The sequence below is a fragment of the Lotus japonicus genome, chromosome 5 (assembly GCF_012489685.1).
Source record: "Lotus japonicus ecotype B-129 chromosome 5, LjGifu_v1.2".
In the NCBI taxonomy this organism is placed as follows: Eukaryota; Viridiplantae; Streptophyta; class Magnoliopsida; order Fabales; family Fabaceae; genus Lotus; species Lotus japonicus.
In genome coordinates this window covers 53,448,287-53,464,766 of record NC_080045.1, presented here as the reverse complement: position 1 = coordinate 53,464,766, position 16,480 = coordinate 53,448,287, and the positions used below count along the sequence as shown (strand labels likewise).

At 34.9% G+C, this 16,480-nt stretch overlaps 1 protein-coding gene across 1 annotated transcript; it reads right to left on the bottom strand.

Annotated features, from left to right (window-relative positions):
• Nucleotides 1-5,171: 5,171 nt before the first annotated feature.
• LOC130717277 (topless-related protein 3-like) lies at nt 5,172-14,169 on the bottom strand. The gene is made up of 24 exons (XM_057567450.1): nt 13,905-14,169; nt 12,844-13,023; nt 12,633-12,746; nt 12,303-12,461; nt 11,863-12,037; nt 11,624-11,753; nt 11,282-11,361; nt 11,020-11,152; nt 10,807-10,916; nt 10,568-10,637; nt 10,172-10,245; nt 10,006-10,101; nt 9,835-9,927; nt 9,404-9,531; nt 9,040-9,274; nt 8,786-8,950; nt 7,814-7,966; nt 7,613-7,723; nt 7,308-7,487; nt 7,104-7,232; nt 6,909-7,004; nt 6,011-6,193; nt 5,748-5,923; nt 5,172-5,613 (listed from the first exon to the last, which is right to left on the bottom strand). The coding sequence occupies exons 1-24, from the start codon at nt 13,982-13,984 to the stop codon at nt 5,400-5,402; spliced, it is 3,264 nt and encodes a 1,087-aa protein (XP_057423433.1). The 5' UTR covers nt 13,985-14,169; the 3' UTR covers nt 5,172-5,399.
• Nucleotides 14,170-16,480: the final 2,311 nt, after the last annotated feature.

Below are 16,480 nucleotides of genomic sequence, written 5' to 3'. Positions count from 1 at the left end.
TGGATGTGGAAAAACATAAAAAAGAAGAATAGAAAAAGCAATTCCAAAGAATGACTCGAGCATTTTAAAAATGCTAAAAGAGATGTGATGATAAATGTGACGTCATCTCAAACATATCTTGTAAACCTTTACTTTCGCACTCCCACTAATCTTAAACATAAAAAATACTAAAATTGTATTAATATAAGTTAGAGCCTATAAGTTATATGATTTAGATATCAGAGAGTGAGGAGTATCTATCCTGATTATAAACATGAGAGGCACATGTTCATTTTTATAACCACATGGGTTAAGGAGTAAACTCTGGCCTATTATTGAAGGACATCAAATCTTTCACCCAAAACCATAAGACAATGTGTGTGCGAGTCATTTTATACCTCTATACTATTGAACACTCTTATTGTTATCTAATGTAATACTTATTTATTTTATGTCTTATTCAAACTTGCAGAATTCTCAACAGTAGATTGGATCGAACAATAAAGTCTTTGATCAATGAATTAATGATAAATAATAATGTACTCAACTAGAGTTCGAAGTTGTAAAATTTTCTCTCTAGAAAACAAGTTTTTAAGAGAAAATCACAAGGGGTCTATAGGTGCTTTAGGTAATATGAAGAACACAAACAAAATCCACATATGTCTCAGTGCATTTACACAAAAACATATGGTAATAATAATATATCAATAACCGTGAAGGTAGATTGGCAACCACAAGAATGAATTTAAAGGTCTTTTCTTCAATTTTATTCTTGTTCGAAGCAGATTTCTTGACCATTTTTTAGAGGTAAGAACCGTGAAGGTAGATTGGAGTTGTGGTGCCTTGTTTAGTTGGCCTCCAGTATATTCATTCTTGACAGGTTCTTGGGTCTCTCTTGGCTGTGGATAATGGTCCTGGGTGGTATATTAAAGGAGGCATGAAGAGGGTTTGCCGTCAATGAAAATTAATATCTGCAGCAGATTGGTTTGATTCCCATTTTATGTCATTACTAGCTTCTTTTGATACTGTTGTCTTGGAGGGTTGTGGATTCACTGTTTGAATTAGTATCTATTTTGGTGCTAACTTTTTTGTGTGAGTACTCTTTTTTCCCTTTGAGATTTTTCCCACTAGGTTTTTCTAAGAGGGTTTTAATGAGGCTCTGCATTAGCTGTCTGGTTCACCAAAATAGTTCAAGGGTTGGCAAGGCTTATTGCTTTTTGCTTGGGCTTGGGATGAATGGAATTTCTTGTTGTACCTTTTGTCATCCAATCTACATGAGAGGATTGTTCTCATATTTTGTCTTCTTCATTAATATAAATTATTTGTTCTCAAAAGAATAATAATAATATATCAATAAGTCTTGAGAAAACTAATTGTGGTCAACATCCCACTAAATCAATATACTCCTATTATATTAGGATTCTCATTAAAGCACACTAAGACTAAAGTACTCTAATTTCAGAGATTGTGATGTTCAACCTTGCAAGTAGAGCCTATGAGATTTGATAGTTTTGTAAGAGTATCATGAAACTAAATATTTATCCTCTCAAATTGTTTATAAATCAAAACCATAATTATGATGAAAATAATTTTCAAATAGGCTCTATTTATCAGTCATCATCGCAATATATAAATCGTAAATTATAAACATAAAAAAAATTACCTCAAAGATTGCCCAATATACCAACAAGGTCTAGCATAAATAGTAAACGACTGAATTCCTTAAGTTTCATCCTTGGTCGTGTGTATGGAGTATGATTTGTTGGGAGAGACCTACCCATTTAATGTGATCTTCAAGTCTCGAAATGATTAGTCTCATGACTGCCGCCTATGGAAATACATTGAAAGAAAAAAGAATACCTAACACTACTTTTAAATAATATTTTCACAAATGAGCACATCATAGTTATTTATACTTTATACTGTAGAAAAAAATCTCAAATTATGATATACAATAACACACAATTTCACAAGTTTATCTTTTCTAAAATAAAGTTTATGGTTTATTTGGTTCTCCATGGGAAGGTAAACTAACGGAAATAAATGGATTTGTAGGGTGAAGTGTCAGGGTTTAAACACTAGCGAAGGAACTAATTTACTAACAATTAACAACTAACATTAGCCCATAAAAAAATTGGTTCTCCATGAAAATCACGACTTTTGTCAATTTCCAAATTTCTATTCAGTTGTGCATGTTTCAGAAAACCATATCGGGATTCACCAATCCAACACTACTGGGCGCAAATAACCCCAAAACATAACACATAAAGCTTCTTAAAACAACAGTTGAATAAAACACGTAGAGGAAGAGAGTACAAATCCTAATTGAACTTATGATTTATGTTGATAAATTAGGGCTCATACCTTTTAGATTTCTGAATTGTGATGAAACACAAATGAATAGTCATAATATGTATCTAAGAGACTTCATAAATAATAGAGAATTGTAGATAAATAATGTGTGTACCTTCTTCTCGTTAAGAATGAAGAAAGATACCCTTTAATAATCCTGAAGAGCAATTACAAACAAATTTATTGTAATAGAAGTATAGAACCAAAGAAATTATAATGTGAGAGTAACTATCATATCTTTTGTAAGTGTATAGAGTATCACAAAGTACCTAATGGACAATGTTATTAAAACCGGCTTGGATCGGCAAGTTCGCCTAGAAATCAATAGTATTGATGGTTCGAGTCGTCACTTAGATTGAATATGTAAGAGACCCGGTGGAGATCGGTAAGATTCCGTCATTGAACCGTTGAACCAACATGTCCTTCAGCCCCTTCACGGCGGCACGCCGCCGCTGCTTCTTAGTCATGGTGCGACATCTCACTTCACCATAATAGATTTCCTCACAAGAGGTAGAAGGTAATAAAGAAAATGAAAAGAATCAAACAGAGAAATGATGTGTTGGAGAAGAAGGATCGACACCATTATTCTTTGAACTCCTTCTGTTGTTTGACATCCATGTTTTTCCATATGAATGAAAAATCTAGAAATATTGTAATGTGACAGAGGAGCGGCACACAACTGCATATTGTTGTTATAATTTAGGGTTTCAACTTTTCCTCATTGTGTAACAATGAGGGCCCATCACTTTTTTTTATCACTTTTTACGTTTTTTGTCATTGATTCATCTGGGCCGCCGTCTGCTTCTTACTCATGGTGCGACATCTCACTTCACCATATTAGATTTCCTCACAAGAGGTAGAAGATAATAAAGAAAATGAAAAGAATCAAACAGAGAAATGATGTGTCGGAGAAGAAGGATCGACGCTATTACACTTTGAACTTCTTCCGTTGTTTGAGATCCATGTTTTTCCATATGAATGAAAAATCTAGAAATATTGTAATGTGATAGAGTAGCGGCATACAACTGCATATTATTATTATAATTTAGGGTTTCAACTTTTTCCTCATTGTTAGATCACAATAAGGGGCCATCACTTTTTTTTTATCACTTTTTACGTTTTTTTTTGTCATCGTTCCATCTTGGCCGCCTCAAGAATAAATCACATTAATTCTTATTTTCTCTGGTCCAATAAAATCACACTAATTTAAACATGCAATAGATTCACTTTTGCTATTAAATTCACTTGCAATGTTACGTACAATATCAATAAGCATATAGCTTAACATCAAGTGATCAAGTTCTTCGGATTAGACCTACATCTACCCTGAAAGCTAGTTTAGAGATGAAGATGGTTGTACCTTATATAAGGAATATTTTAACCATACCTCTAGTAAATGTGAGATTTCTCAACACACCCTTATTAGAATTTGTACTATATTGTATTGGAGACCACTCATGTATGAGCTACATGCAGATGTTCTTTCCTCCGAATTTTACGCTCTAGATATCCAACTCTAGACGTGAGATGATGTATTGAGAAGTCTCATATTGACAATTGATATGGCGAAAATAATCATTATAAAAGATAAAACAACTCTCATCTCTAAGACGGATCGGGTTCAACCATAATTTAATTTGGCATTTGAAAAATCCCTAACTGACATTATTTTTTTGTCCAACTTATCCAAAGCTTATCACCGATGCATTTCTTTGGATATAATGAGGCTGACTACTAGTTTGCTATCTTGGGTAATTCGTTGATATCGTGGAAATCCAGCCAGCAGCCTGTTGTCTCTCTAAGTATAGAACTTTATCTTTGGTTACTAGTGAGATGGTACGGTTGCAATAATGCAATAGTTGCGTTCTCATTTCAAGGTCCACACTAATAATTTGTGACAATAATACATTACATCTTTCCATCTAAGGCTCCAACCTTGCCTTTTATGAGAGATCAAAGTATATTGACATAGACTATCATTTATTTAAGAATTGGTTCAAGGTGGTAAACTAGTACTAGTCCCACCAATATCTATTACCATTAGAGCATATTTTTAATTCTAACATGGCTAGTGAGGGTAGGTGAGAGTAGATACTCAATTTAGTTATAAAAATTGTGTTTGTATTTATTATTGTTTAATGTAAAAAGTTTAGTGTAACAAAAAAAAAATGTAAAGGGTTTAAATAAAACTTGCAATTAATAAAATAAGTTTTTTATATAAACTTTTAAGAGTTGTTGGGTTGGAGTAAAAATTAATAAAATGATGTAGATGACGTGACATTATTGGGAGTTGTAAAAAGTAAAATGTAAATACTTCAGTGAATAACATGGTTAAAGATGCTCTAAGCATCTCCAATGCTATTTTATGTGGATCCGTACAACCACATGTGCTTAAGCAACTCTTTGTAAATTTTGCTCCAACCATGAGTTCTTAGTTCTTAGCATTACTCATCTGATCCCACAATACTATTATATTAATATTTTTTATTTCCATATAACTTTGATTTAAATTTAAATGCTAATTCAATACTTAAATTAAATGAATGAGAGAGAAAAATTTATTTTTTTATGCTATGAACTCAAAATGTAAAACATTTTATATAAGAACTAGTTCTTATTTTTAAGAACTTAGAACTCCACGTCAGCCCCCTGTGGTTAAAAACTCAATTCTTAGTTCTTAACTCAAAAATAAGAACTAAGAACTTTACATTGGAGATGCTCTAAGACATCACTAATTAGCAGACCTCTTCACCAAATCACTGCATACTACATCTATGTTTAGGAAGCCATTCCATTGGTTTTATCACACGCTCCGAGAAAATATCAACAGACAAAACACATTCTATGAGGAGAAATGTGAATGGGGCTTGTATGTTACTTAAATGAAAACGACTTCACTTTTTTGAAAACTGTAATACAAACACTTTCTACCATTTAAACATTTACCATTTTATGTCCAAGCTGACCTAATATTGACTAGAGACAAACTGGTGAATCAAACTCTAGACAACTAGGATGATAAATTTACAAATGGCAGGAACTAGGCTAGTATAATACAATGAATCTTATCATTGAGCCTGGTCAGCAGTGTGGTTGCTTGTTGTAGATGAAGAAGCTGTCCTACCATTCAATTTTCCGTTGTCCATAGGTGGAAAAGATCCCCACTTACCTTCTGATTCAGTGGGTTCTATCACTTTGACAGACCCATCAGTTAAACCAACTGCAAACTGGTTAGGTTCTAGTGGATTAGCTGCAACCACAAGAGGATACACAGCATGGCTTCTGCAAACAGATTTCTTGTATCAAATTACTTGGAAATTTTGGACCAAATTATATCACGAAAACAACCTTAAAAAATGTTCAAGATTTTAGATGATAAAGATTAAACTAAGTGCTATTACTAGGCTGGCACTTACCCACTCAAAGCGGCAGATGACAAGCATACTGAAGGTGCGATACGACATCGTAGTCTCAAACTATCAGCATCGAAAACTCCAATGTTTGCATCGCAAAATGTAGCATATATTAACTGACTGTCACAGGAATAAGCTGCACATGATATGGGGGCAGACAGAACATCTTGGGGAACCCACTGCAGCAAAAAAAATTCAAAAGCATATCTTAATTTCTATTTTGTCAGCTATAAGAATCTCTATCAATAGTGAGAGAAACTTCATACCTGTCGAATGCGATCCATCTTAGAGGCCTCATATATAGCCAACTGAGTCTCATGGACTACCAATAAGCGAAGTTGATCTGAATGGAACAGAACCCCTGTATCACCAACAGGTGACTTTCCCGCAGGTAGTTGTAATGGAATTGATTTTCTTTTCTTCCATGTATCAATGCTCCACACACAAAGCTAGACAACATATAAATTCTTAAAATCAGTAAAGGCAAAAATATCCACAACAAAAGGTGATGTTTCCTACTGGGCAAAACACTGCAATTAATAAGAGCAGTAGTAGAGGCACAAATATTAGTAAAAGACAGGCAACTTCAACTCTCACACAAAAAAAGGAAGGGAAAAAAAGGAGACACTTCACAAATTTATTAATTGCAGAAAACCAACAACAAACTTGCACCAGATTGCATCAACTAATGTACAAAATCTTTAACCTAACCATAAAAATCCTTGGATAGAGATGCGGGGAAAAAAAGAATCCAACATAAACATGATTTAAACTAAATAAACAGACACAAGACCATTAGAGTAAACAAGGAATTTTGAAAAAACAAAAATGGAAAAGCATAGAGTAAAAGCAAAATAGAAGTAAAATGAAAATTATTTTGAATAGCACCCAAGTATTGGCACCTTCGAGTAACATAATGCCAATGAAGTGGATCTCTATTTAATTTCATAATAGACCAGAGTCCACAAAAGCAAGGCTTTTCTGTTGCCCTTTAAATTGAAAACCAAATCTAACAAAAACAAGGATAACTGCAAATAATGGAAAGTAGGATAACCAACAAAAGATCTACAAAAAAAATAATTAGGGGCTATCTCATCTCTATAAAAGTTTCCCATGCCACTCTGAATGAATTTTATAAGAAAGTAGAGCGGTCAAAAGATTTACTTGAGCATCAGCACCAGATGAAACCAGGATGTGAAGATTGGTTGAAAAGGCTAAACCAGTAATTCGCTTCTGGTGACCCTTCAATTTTGATTTCACCTGGTATACCCCCCCCCCCAAAAGGAGGGAAATGTGTGAGATTATTTAGAAAGTGTAGATCTGAAAGGAAATAAATAAGTGGTTAAATATGGAAATCACCTCAGCCACTCTGACATTATAGATGTGAATGGTTGAATCATCCATCCCAATGGCTATAATGTTGTTATCCTGGGGATGGAAAGCTAGAAAGGTAGAGGCAGGAGATGGTTGCAAAAATGTCGCCATTACCTATAAAAAGTAAACTATAAGTAACCAAAAAGCCTAAAATTAAATGGAATGTCAGGGTTGTATATCTGGACACACCTTGAATGTCATTATGTTAAATAGTGAAAGCTTTCCACCACAGGCGGACATCACATATGAGTCATTTTTTGAGAGTGCAATGCAAGGGACTGCTTCTTCAAGGTTGACACCCAAGATTTGATTAGTCATCAGAAGACCACTGGGTGGTTGCCAATGTCGTGGAACAACACTGGCTGTAGCCTGTAATCACATACACTTCAGACTCATGTGCTCTATCTATTTAAAGGGAAAACTAATGAATAGTATAAAGAAAATAAAGGACTGAAGGAGGAAGTACATAAAGTAATTATTTGATTAAAAACCACCTTTCCAGAAGGATTCTGATTATTGAAAGGCCATTTCCAAAGTTTCTGTATACCATTTGAACCGAGGGCCAAAATACCAGCACCGGAATTCGTATATAAAAGTCGAACAACCTATATATGGATTAGAGAATTAAAGCAACTACAGAGCACCCAGTTTGCAATAGAATAATGGCAATCTCATATATCCAATATTCAACACACCTTGTTGAAAGAATCTGTGCTTTCAGGCAAGGTAACTGACCGACATTCAACAGGGTCCAGAATTTCAGACAGTTGCAATGGTACAGTTCTACCTGTTACATCTTCCACAATTCTTGGTCTCTCTACACTTTGACCAATGGGATCAGCTCCATTCTTGATTGAAAAGGCCAAAACCAATCCATGTGTTGCAAACAAGTATTAAGATGCAGTAAATAATTCATAAGAAATTTTAAAATATTTAAGTCACATTTTATTTGGTAAAGTAAAACAGATTCAAGCAAATCTTTTGGATCTAATAGTAAGCCCACAATATGAAGGGGGACATGTTCCCCATAAGGTGAAAAGCAGATGTATCCAAAAGGTGGGTTTCCATGGAATGGAAGGGGTATTGCATAATGGAATTAAGCATACTATAAGAATAAAAGGACAAAAACAATCATAATGTCATCGTGTTAACATTATAATAATGATCATTAAGTTCACAGGAACTGGTTCATATAATAATTGGAGAAGGCCTGACAGCGGAGCTTCTTCCACTTTACAGTTAATAGGAATAACATTAACAGAAGAGCCAGCAACCTATGTGACATAAACAACGTCGACAGTAGGTTATGGAAAACAACCCACACCAATAGAGAAAAGAAAATATCAAGATTTACAGAAAGAATTCTTACTAATGCACAAGAAGGAATGTCCTTCTTTCAAGGGAAAATCCCTTTACAAACTAGAAAAATTTCCCAGAGAATATACAATTTGATAGACTGAAAAGCATAAACCTATCCTAACCATAAACAACCAATTATTATTTATAACTAATCTAACTGGGTCAAGCCTAGTAACATCTAACTGTCACGCCCATTCTAACTATTAGGCCCTTTTCTCCCAGTATTCACTTTCCAAATAGCCTTATTATTTCCTTTCCTAACATATTCTGATCTAAGCAATAGGAACCAAGATAAAGTTTCTATATACCTTGATTGCAGCAGATTCCACAGGGGACCTCAATGCTTCAAATGCTGGAGTTTCAATTACTCTTAAGGATCTAAGACCAGTAGCATTAGCAAGTATCTTGAATCCATTGTCTATAGTCACAGCAAGAATATTTCCTTCCTTATTAAATCTCAAGTATGGAAGGACCTGAGAAGATTCATACAGTCAGATAAGGGGTGTTTTATATAGTGTGGTTATACTCCACAAGACTTAAACAGTTAACCATAATACTCTACCTGTAATCCACCATTTGCATCAGTGCTTGTTAGAAGATTAATATTGTCCATGTCCCAAAATTTCACTTGGCCATCTTCACCTGCTGCCAAAAAGCGATTTTGCGTTGTGTCAAACTGCACAACACCAGCGGATTTCTTTCTGAATCCATTGTATGTTCTCTTAATGGAACCTTCACTTTCATTCCATTCAACAAGAAAAGACTCTCCATCTTTACTTGTCCCACATGAAAACAATCTGGAGAAAGGTGGGGAAAATAAATTGGAAGGCATGGTAAGACACTTCAACAAAATACAATCTCAATTAGCCATAGAACATGGCATTCAAAGAAATGATTACCCTCATCCATATCCAAATCCATCTTACCTACTTCCATCAGCGCTGTAAAGCATTGTAGTACAACAGTGACCAGGGGTATCAAAGTCAACCCTAGAACCTACGTTATCGTATAGCCAGGCCTTTATTTTCCCATCAATGGCAGTTGAAAATATGAACTGCAAAATAACATTAGCAGCCTTTAGTGTGTTTGACTATATCCATACATATAGCTTGCAAGAAGTTAAACAATACATCTTCTCCTGTAAAGGGGCCAATATATGGGAAATGGGATGGGGGCTGTAATTTTCTAAGATTACAATAAATGAAAGCCGCTTTTATAAGTTCAATGTGAAAATAACTACACATGTACATATATTAAATAGAGCATATATCTATCAAATTATAGCGAGTACAATAGCCTTCCCAAAAGTTAACATAAAAAATTGTAGGTGTCACAATAATGATATCTATTTTATTACCTGAATGTTTCCTTTGTGATGGGGAAAAATGGAATATACAGGTGCCTCGTGCCCCTCAAAGGTAAATAGTGTTCGTCCATTTGAATCCCAAACCTAGTAAGAGTTTCTTCTTCAGAAAAAAAAGATAATTTTGGCAAGATCCAAAGTTGAAAACAAGTAGATTTCATGCACCTTTATCAACTTATCATCCCCACAAGTCACAATACAGGGCTGTTTATTTGGATGAGCAAACGCTAAATCATTTACAGCACCAACATGGGCTTCAATCTGCATCAACAAGGAAATGTTAATCAAGCAGCAAAAAAACTTCAGCTATTTTTTATGAGAAGTACATCACCTCTTTGTGCTGGGCTAGCTCATTTGATCCAGTGTAAGCATACAAATGAATCAAATGTTTAGTAAAAGCAACACCTAGAGCAAAGCAACCAGTTAGATATACTTGAATCTGATAAAATATTTAATTCTTTATTGTATATTTCATTGATGATACTTGACTATAAACTACAATATATGTAGACTAACAAAGAGATAAAAAGAAACTAAATCTATCTAAACCTATCTCTTTTTAAATAGATATTATCTCTATTTAAATAGATCCTAATCTAAAATAGAGAAACAAAACTTAACTATATCTCTATGAGATAAGACTAATAATAAACTAAATCTTAACAGATATTCAACAGATATTAACCTGATAGCTTCAACATGGTTTCAGAAACATACAGTCACATACCTACAAAACTTCCATCAGGACTCCATGTGACACGGCTAACAGAAACAGGATCATCCTTAACCACAGCAGCCTGCAAAATACTCAACTATAAATTCCAAAATTTCTGAACTTTCAAGCACCAAGAGTAATGGCCAAGTATGATAAATAGTGGCCATGATAGCTTAAGCTAGACTAGATTTATTTGTTCCGGCTCGCAACTGATGGTACTGTAGAACAATAAAAATTGCACAGTATGAAACCTGAACTGGTAATGAGCATGCCGATGCATCCCATATCTTGAATGGCTTTGAGACCAACCTTTCCCGCAAACTGAGTTCCCAGAGGGTAACTTCCCCATTATTGGAACCAACTGCCCATTGGAAATATATACCATAAGAAAAAAATCTAAGCTATTTTTTATTCATATTTAGCAACCAAGATATTAAACCCAATACAATAATGATAATCAATACCAAGAAGTAAGGTATGGCGAGAAGGATGAAAATCCATGCTTGTCACAGACGATCCTTGATGCAAAGTCATAGCCACCGTTCTTGGTAGATCGTCTAGTGACGAACAAGCTTGTCGAGCCAAGGGATAGGAAACCTGAAATTATACAAATGAACCATGCTGATTTGAGTTAACAACCATTCAAAGTCAAAATAACACAAATTTCTTCGCATCGCAAAAATATGCAAAGCAAAGTTAAATTTAACAGAAATTTATCAAAATCACCTCCTCTACAGAATGACCCGGACAATAATCAACCATCCCAGGAGTTGCCGGAGGTGTTTTAGGGCGTTTCAAGATAGTCACTGTTTAAAGAAACATGAGGGTGATTAAGCCATGACATCTTCTGAAATTATTTGAATATCTAAATTCGAGATCAAGAAATTATTCTCCTGCTCACTTAGCCAAGTAAATACATTTGCAACTCTTGAAGAACAAATGATAACAAACCTTGAATTGAAGTCAAAATTAAAAGAATGCATGAAATTAGGGTAAATATCATGGAAAAAAATAGGATAACCATTTTTACATTTAAAAAAAGGATAATAGGGCAACAACTATTTTAACCTTGATTCTGAGGGATTGGTATAGTTGGTGCTGTGACAACAGCTGCTTGAACAGATGATGAAGCTGAGGCATTGGCCATCCAACCAGCTAAAGCATTAGCATTAGAAGTTGCAGCAGCAGGTGGAAAGGGCTATATAAAACAATATCAGCAAATCATTAATTAATGAATACAGTAAGAATTATTGTGAATAAGTTGAAAATGCAAGTAGCCAGTTGTTTGAAATGCAAGGGTATCATACACCATGAGCTCCAACTGAAGTATAAGCAGCAGGCTTCGCAACTGCAGCAATTGGAAGATTGACAGGGCTAGGCGCCAGAGGACCATTAGTAGGTGCGCATGCGTGATCTGTGAATAAAGTCTTTATATCTGGATTTGGATTTGGGTTTTTACAAAGCTGATGCTGCCAGTTCAGACTGCATTGACAAGGCATATGGATAGATTAATTGATCAAGAAAGAGAAGGCAAGGCATAACAAGCTAAAATCCAGATTAGAAGACTCGATTTAAAAAAAGGTGTGGAAAACTTTCCAATCCCCATTATTTACCAATTGAAAAAATAATACATTGGGAGCTAAAAGCCTAAAACACCATCCAACTATCTACAAAGAATTGCATGACAAAATGTAGCTAAATAGAGGGAGGGAGGGAGAAGAAAGCTTAAACTTGCTGAATCATGTACCTTTGATTAATTAAAGTTCGCAGTCTTGATGACTTAAGGGTAGGAAAGACAAGCTTATCACGGAAAAGAGGATTTGCCTCTATGAGTTTTTTTAGCTCTATCAACATAATGCTTCGAGCAGTTTTGGTGTCACTGTACTTAGACAACTGCTCATTCTCCCTGTCACATGAAATGAAATATCACTCAATAACCATGCTTACCATTTAATTGTCTGAGTTGTGAATCAAGATTCACAGAGATTCGAGATATGAATCAGATGTACAATCTCATCTGCATAACAGCCAAGAGAAGGCACTGATTACTGTTAAGATAATATATTTAAGATATTACCTGAAATTAGTAAGAGTTAATAGCTGGGTGATTTCTTTGTATAGCTCCTCATTGAAGGTTGAGAACACTTTTAAATCGCCGACTAATATCTCTACAGCCTTTGGCTTGTCTTGCCTTAAATAAAAACACACCAGAGACAAAAATGTGAAGGTTCACAGCAAGCACAGACAAATTAAAAAATATATCCAAAATGATATAAAGTTCCATCTACCGATCAAGTGCTTCCAGATATTTCTGCTTCCTGATTTCAAAGAATATTTTCATTGAGTATCTATTATCGTCAACTTTGGTAAACCCTGATAAGTACTTCTCAACTTCTTCCCATTCGCCAGCCTGCACTTTTTCCTCAAAGTACTTCATGTTGAAAAAAAACGCAGATTCTTGCTCAAGCCTGCATGCGTTAAGAAGCATTTGAAAAGTTAAACTAACAGTCAAGTTGATGCCAAATAACAATGGAAGTTCTTACGGTCGACCACTGCAAGAAACAGGAAATTGTAACAGGAGGAAGAGAAAGAAGCATCAATTTATTTTTTTATCATCTTAATTCCAGTTTCCACGTAATGACATAACATATATCCTTGTCCAATCATTGGTTTTAAAAATGATCAAGGCACGGGATAAAACAATAGATGAAGCACATAAAAAAAGTTTTAAATTTGTAATTCATTAAACCAAGGACAATTTGTTTCCTACACACAACATCATCCAAAGTAAAAAATACATAATCTAAAAGTAAAAAATACCAACTTTTTCTTTCTCTTCTTCATATCTCTCTCCTCTAAATCTCCTTGTCTCCCTCAACCCACCCCCTCCATCCTTTCTTTCCCTTTTCTCCTTCAAAACTACATACGGTGACCATCAATTATCGGACAGCACAAAGAACTAAAGTAATGTTGTGACTTGTGACTCTGCTACTTATACTATATTGTTCTTCTTGTACTAATTGTACCTCAATGTGCATCAAACACACCCTTTGCCTTTTGGATGAAAGGAGCAGGATTATTAGTCATCACCACTAGAACATTAACTAATTTTGTGTATTTACATAGCTAATTGCTTCCCCCCATTTCAAAAGCCAAGAAACATCATCAAACAAAGAACAATCAATCTATGTTGCATTACCCCTATCCAATTGGCACAAAGATTGAATCCTGACATGAAATTCCTAACAGATTATCTCATTTCTAACAACAAACCCCACCCACACCAAAAAGTTGCAGGCATTTGAAACATGGAGTGAAAAAGAGAAAGAAGGGAAGAAAGAGGGCTCACTTGTGCACAGACTCTTTGAAGTTCTCCTCATCCAGAAACTGGAGTATGAGAAACACCAATTCTCTGCTCAAAGAAGTCATGATCACTCCAATTCCACCTACCACAGTCAAATCAGAGCTGAATAGCAAGGAATTCAGGGGCTTTGTGAAGATTACAACATGAAATTGGAGAATTTCTAGGGTTTGGAAAAAGAAGAGGAGGGAGAGAGAGTGGAGAGAGAGACTTGGTCTCGGTCTCTTCGATGCGTGTGTACAAGGGTCGTGTTCTTTTTCTACTGACTTGGATATATCAGACATAAGCAGATAAGCTTATGTCATACGCGCAGGTGCTTATTTGATAGGCAGAACTGCTTATCATTTTGAGATTATCAGTTGTTGAGTGATAAGAGAGTGTAAGATAAGAATGTAGCGGATCCGAAACAAAACATATAATCCAGTTAATATCGCCACACGCGTCCACTTGCTTAAATTAATTTTATTTACAACTTAACTAATTCAATTAAGAGTTTAATTTTGATGCACCGACGGTGTAAAATTTTTTTACACCGTCAACCAATCAGATTTCAAGGATGTGAGAAAATCTCTCTTTTCATTTAATTTCATTAATTGATGTGGCATATCCTTGAAATCTGATTGGTTGACGGTGTAAAAAAACTTTACACCGTCGGTGCATCAAACTTTTTCTCTTCAATTAATTTATCTCTCCACTTCCATTGTCTTTTTAATTTCTCATGATTTCCTCTTTCGTAGTTAATAACTTTTTAAAATTCCATTATCTTTTATGTTTAATAAAAGGGTAAATTCGAAAAATAAATATATAATATGCCTTATAAATATTGAAAATGACTTGAACTATTGGAAATTGTTAAATACACACCCAAATACATCACCCGCTCTTTTTAAAATCCAAAAATATCCTTATCAATTTAAGACACACCACATTCTTCCTCTTCCATGTTTTCAAATCCCTATCTTTATCTTGTTCTTCATCATCTTTCGGTTTCAAAAATTCAAAAAAGTAGTGTCAGGTGTCTGCAACCATCGGTGTGGATTTGGATGTGGTTTATGGGGGTTCGTAATCACATCATCGTTTCCTCTTGCTTCTTTGGACCCAAGGGGTGCTCTGGGTGGTGGGTACTGGACGCGGGACAAGAAGACGCGACTTGTTGGCCAGTTAGTGGGCTTGACTTTTGACGGTAGGGACGAGGATGCTACTGGCGAACTAGAAAAATAAATGCAGGAGTGATGACCGCCCTAAGTGTTGAGGTCTCTCTTGGTTTCTGATTTTGGTTCAAGTATAGGTTCGTTTTTTGCTTTTGCCTTTTGGTTCATGAGGTTTTTGTTGTTCCATTTTAAGGTGGTTAGTTTATCGTATAGATGGATGTGGATTTTTGATTTTGTTATCACCTTTATTGGCTTATTTTTGCTAGGTATATGTTTTCTGCCTATGAGCTTAGTCCCTTACCTCTTTATCAAAATTTGGATTTTAAAACTACAAATAGGCATTGATAATATTTGTTTAATCAAATACTAAAATTAGTTTAGGAGCGTGTTACAAAAACTAAGGTATAACATGATTGTCATGATTAAGTTCTACTTTATATTAATTTCTTTTAAGATATTCACATAAAAGATAGGAAAATGTTTATAAATACCTTGAACTTCTCTTGATAAAAAATAAAATAAATATTTTTATTTAATTTTTTATTTAGGCGCCACCTAATGTAAACTTCTTTAAGTTCAACTTTGCATCTCTTGTTTTAACTTGCTATAGCGGGTTTAATAGGTATTTTTGTGTTTTTTAAAATTAATCAATATTTAAATTTGTAATTTAATGTTGTTCTTTAACATTATAGTCCACTTGTTCCTAACTCAAATATTTTCTCCTCCTCCCAATAAAGCTTTGCCTACCAATTAACCTCCGTCGTCAAAACATTCATGTTGACCAACACCACCATCCCAAATCACCATAAACCAAACCCCCATTGACACCCAACCTCAAACCAAACCTCATGTAGTAGAACCATAACCCTCACACTTTGCAATAGCCAATGTGATGGTTCCTTATTTCACCCGGATCTACAATCATTGACATCGTGGTTCTTCCTCATCCACCATCGCATACTAGATTTGCAGTCATCGTTGCAATGGTTTATCTTTTCCCACCACACTCGCATGCATCAACAGAAGCTCCACTTGAAGGTTATATGTCACTTTTTGAAGATCCTCGACAATCGCGGATACAATCAGATCTACACCCTCAGAGCTCGAACCATGCCTGAAAAGATGACAAGAAAAGCATTCACCTCTAGTAGTTATCTTCGCAACCATGGCATGATTGACCTTTTCTCACCTCGTATCATCACCTATCTTTCTTCCTCTTTCTCTATTTCTTTCTCTCGTGAGAAATAACCTTTTGAGGTTTCGATTTGGGGTTGTTGCGCTAAAAAATACACTGCGCAATCTATAGCAAGTGCACTCTATCGCTCAAGTAATATAAGATTGTAAGTCTCAATTATTAAATTCAAGGGACTAGGTGGACAAACTAATTTTAGGCAGTAAATTCATATTCTAGGC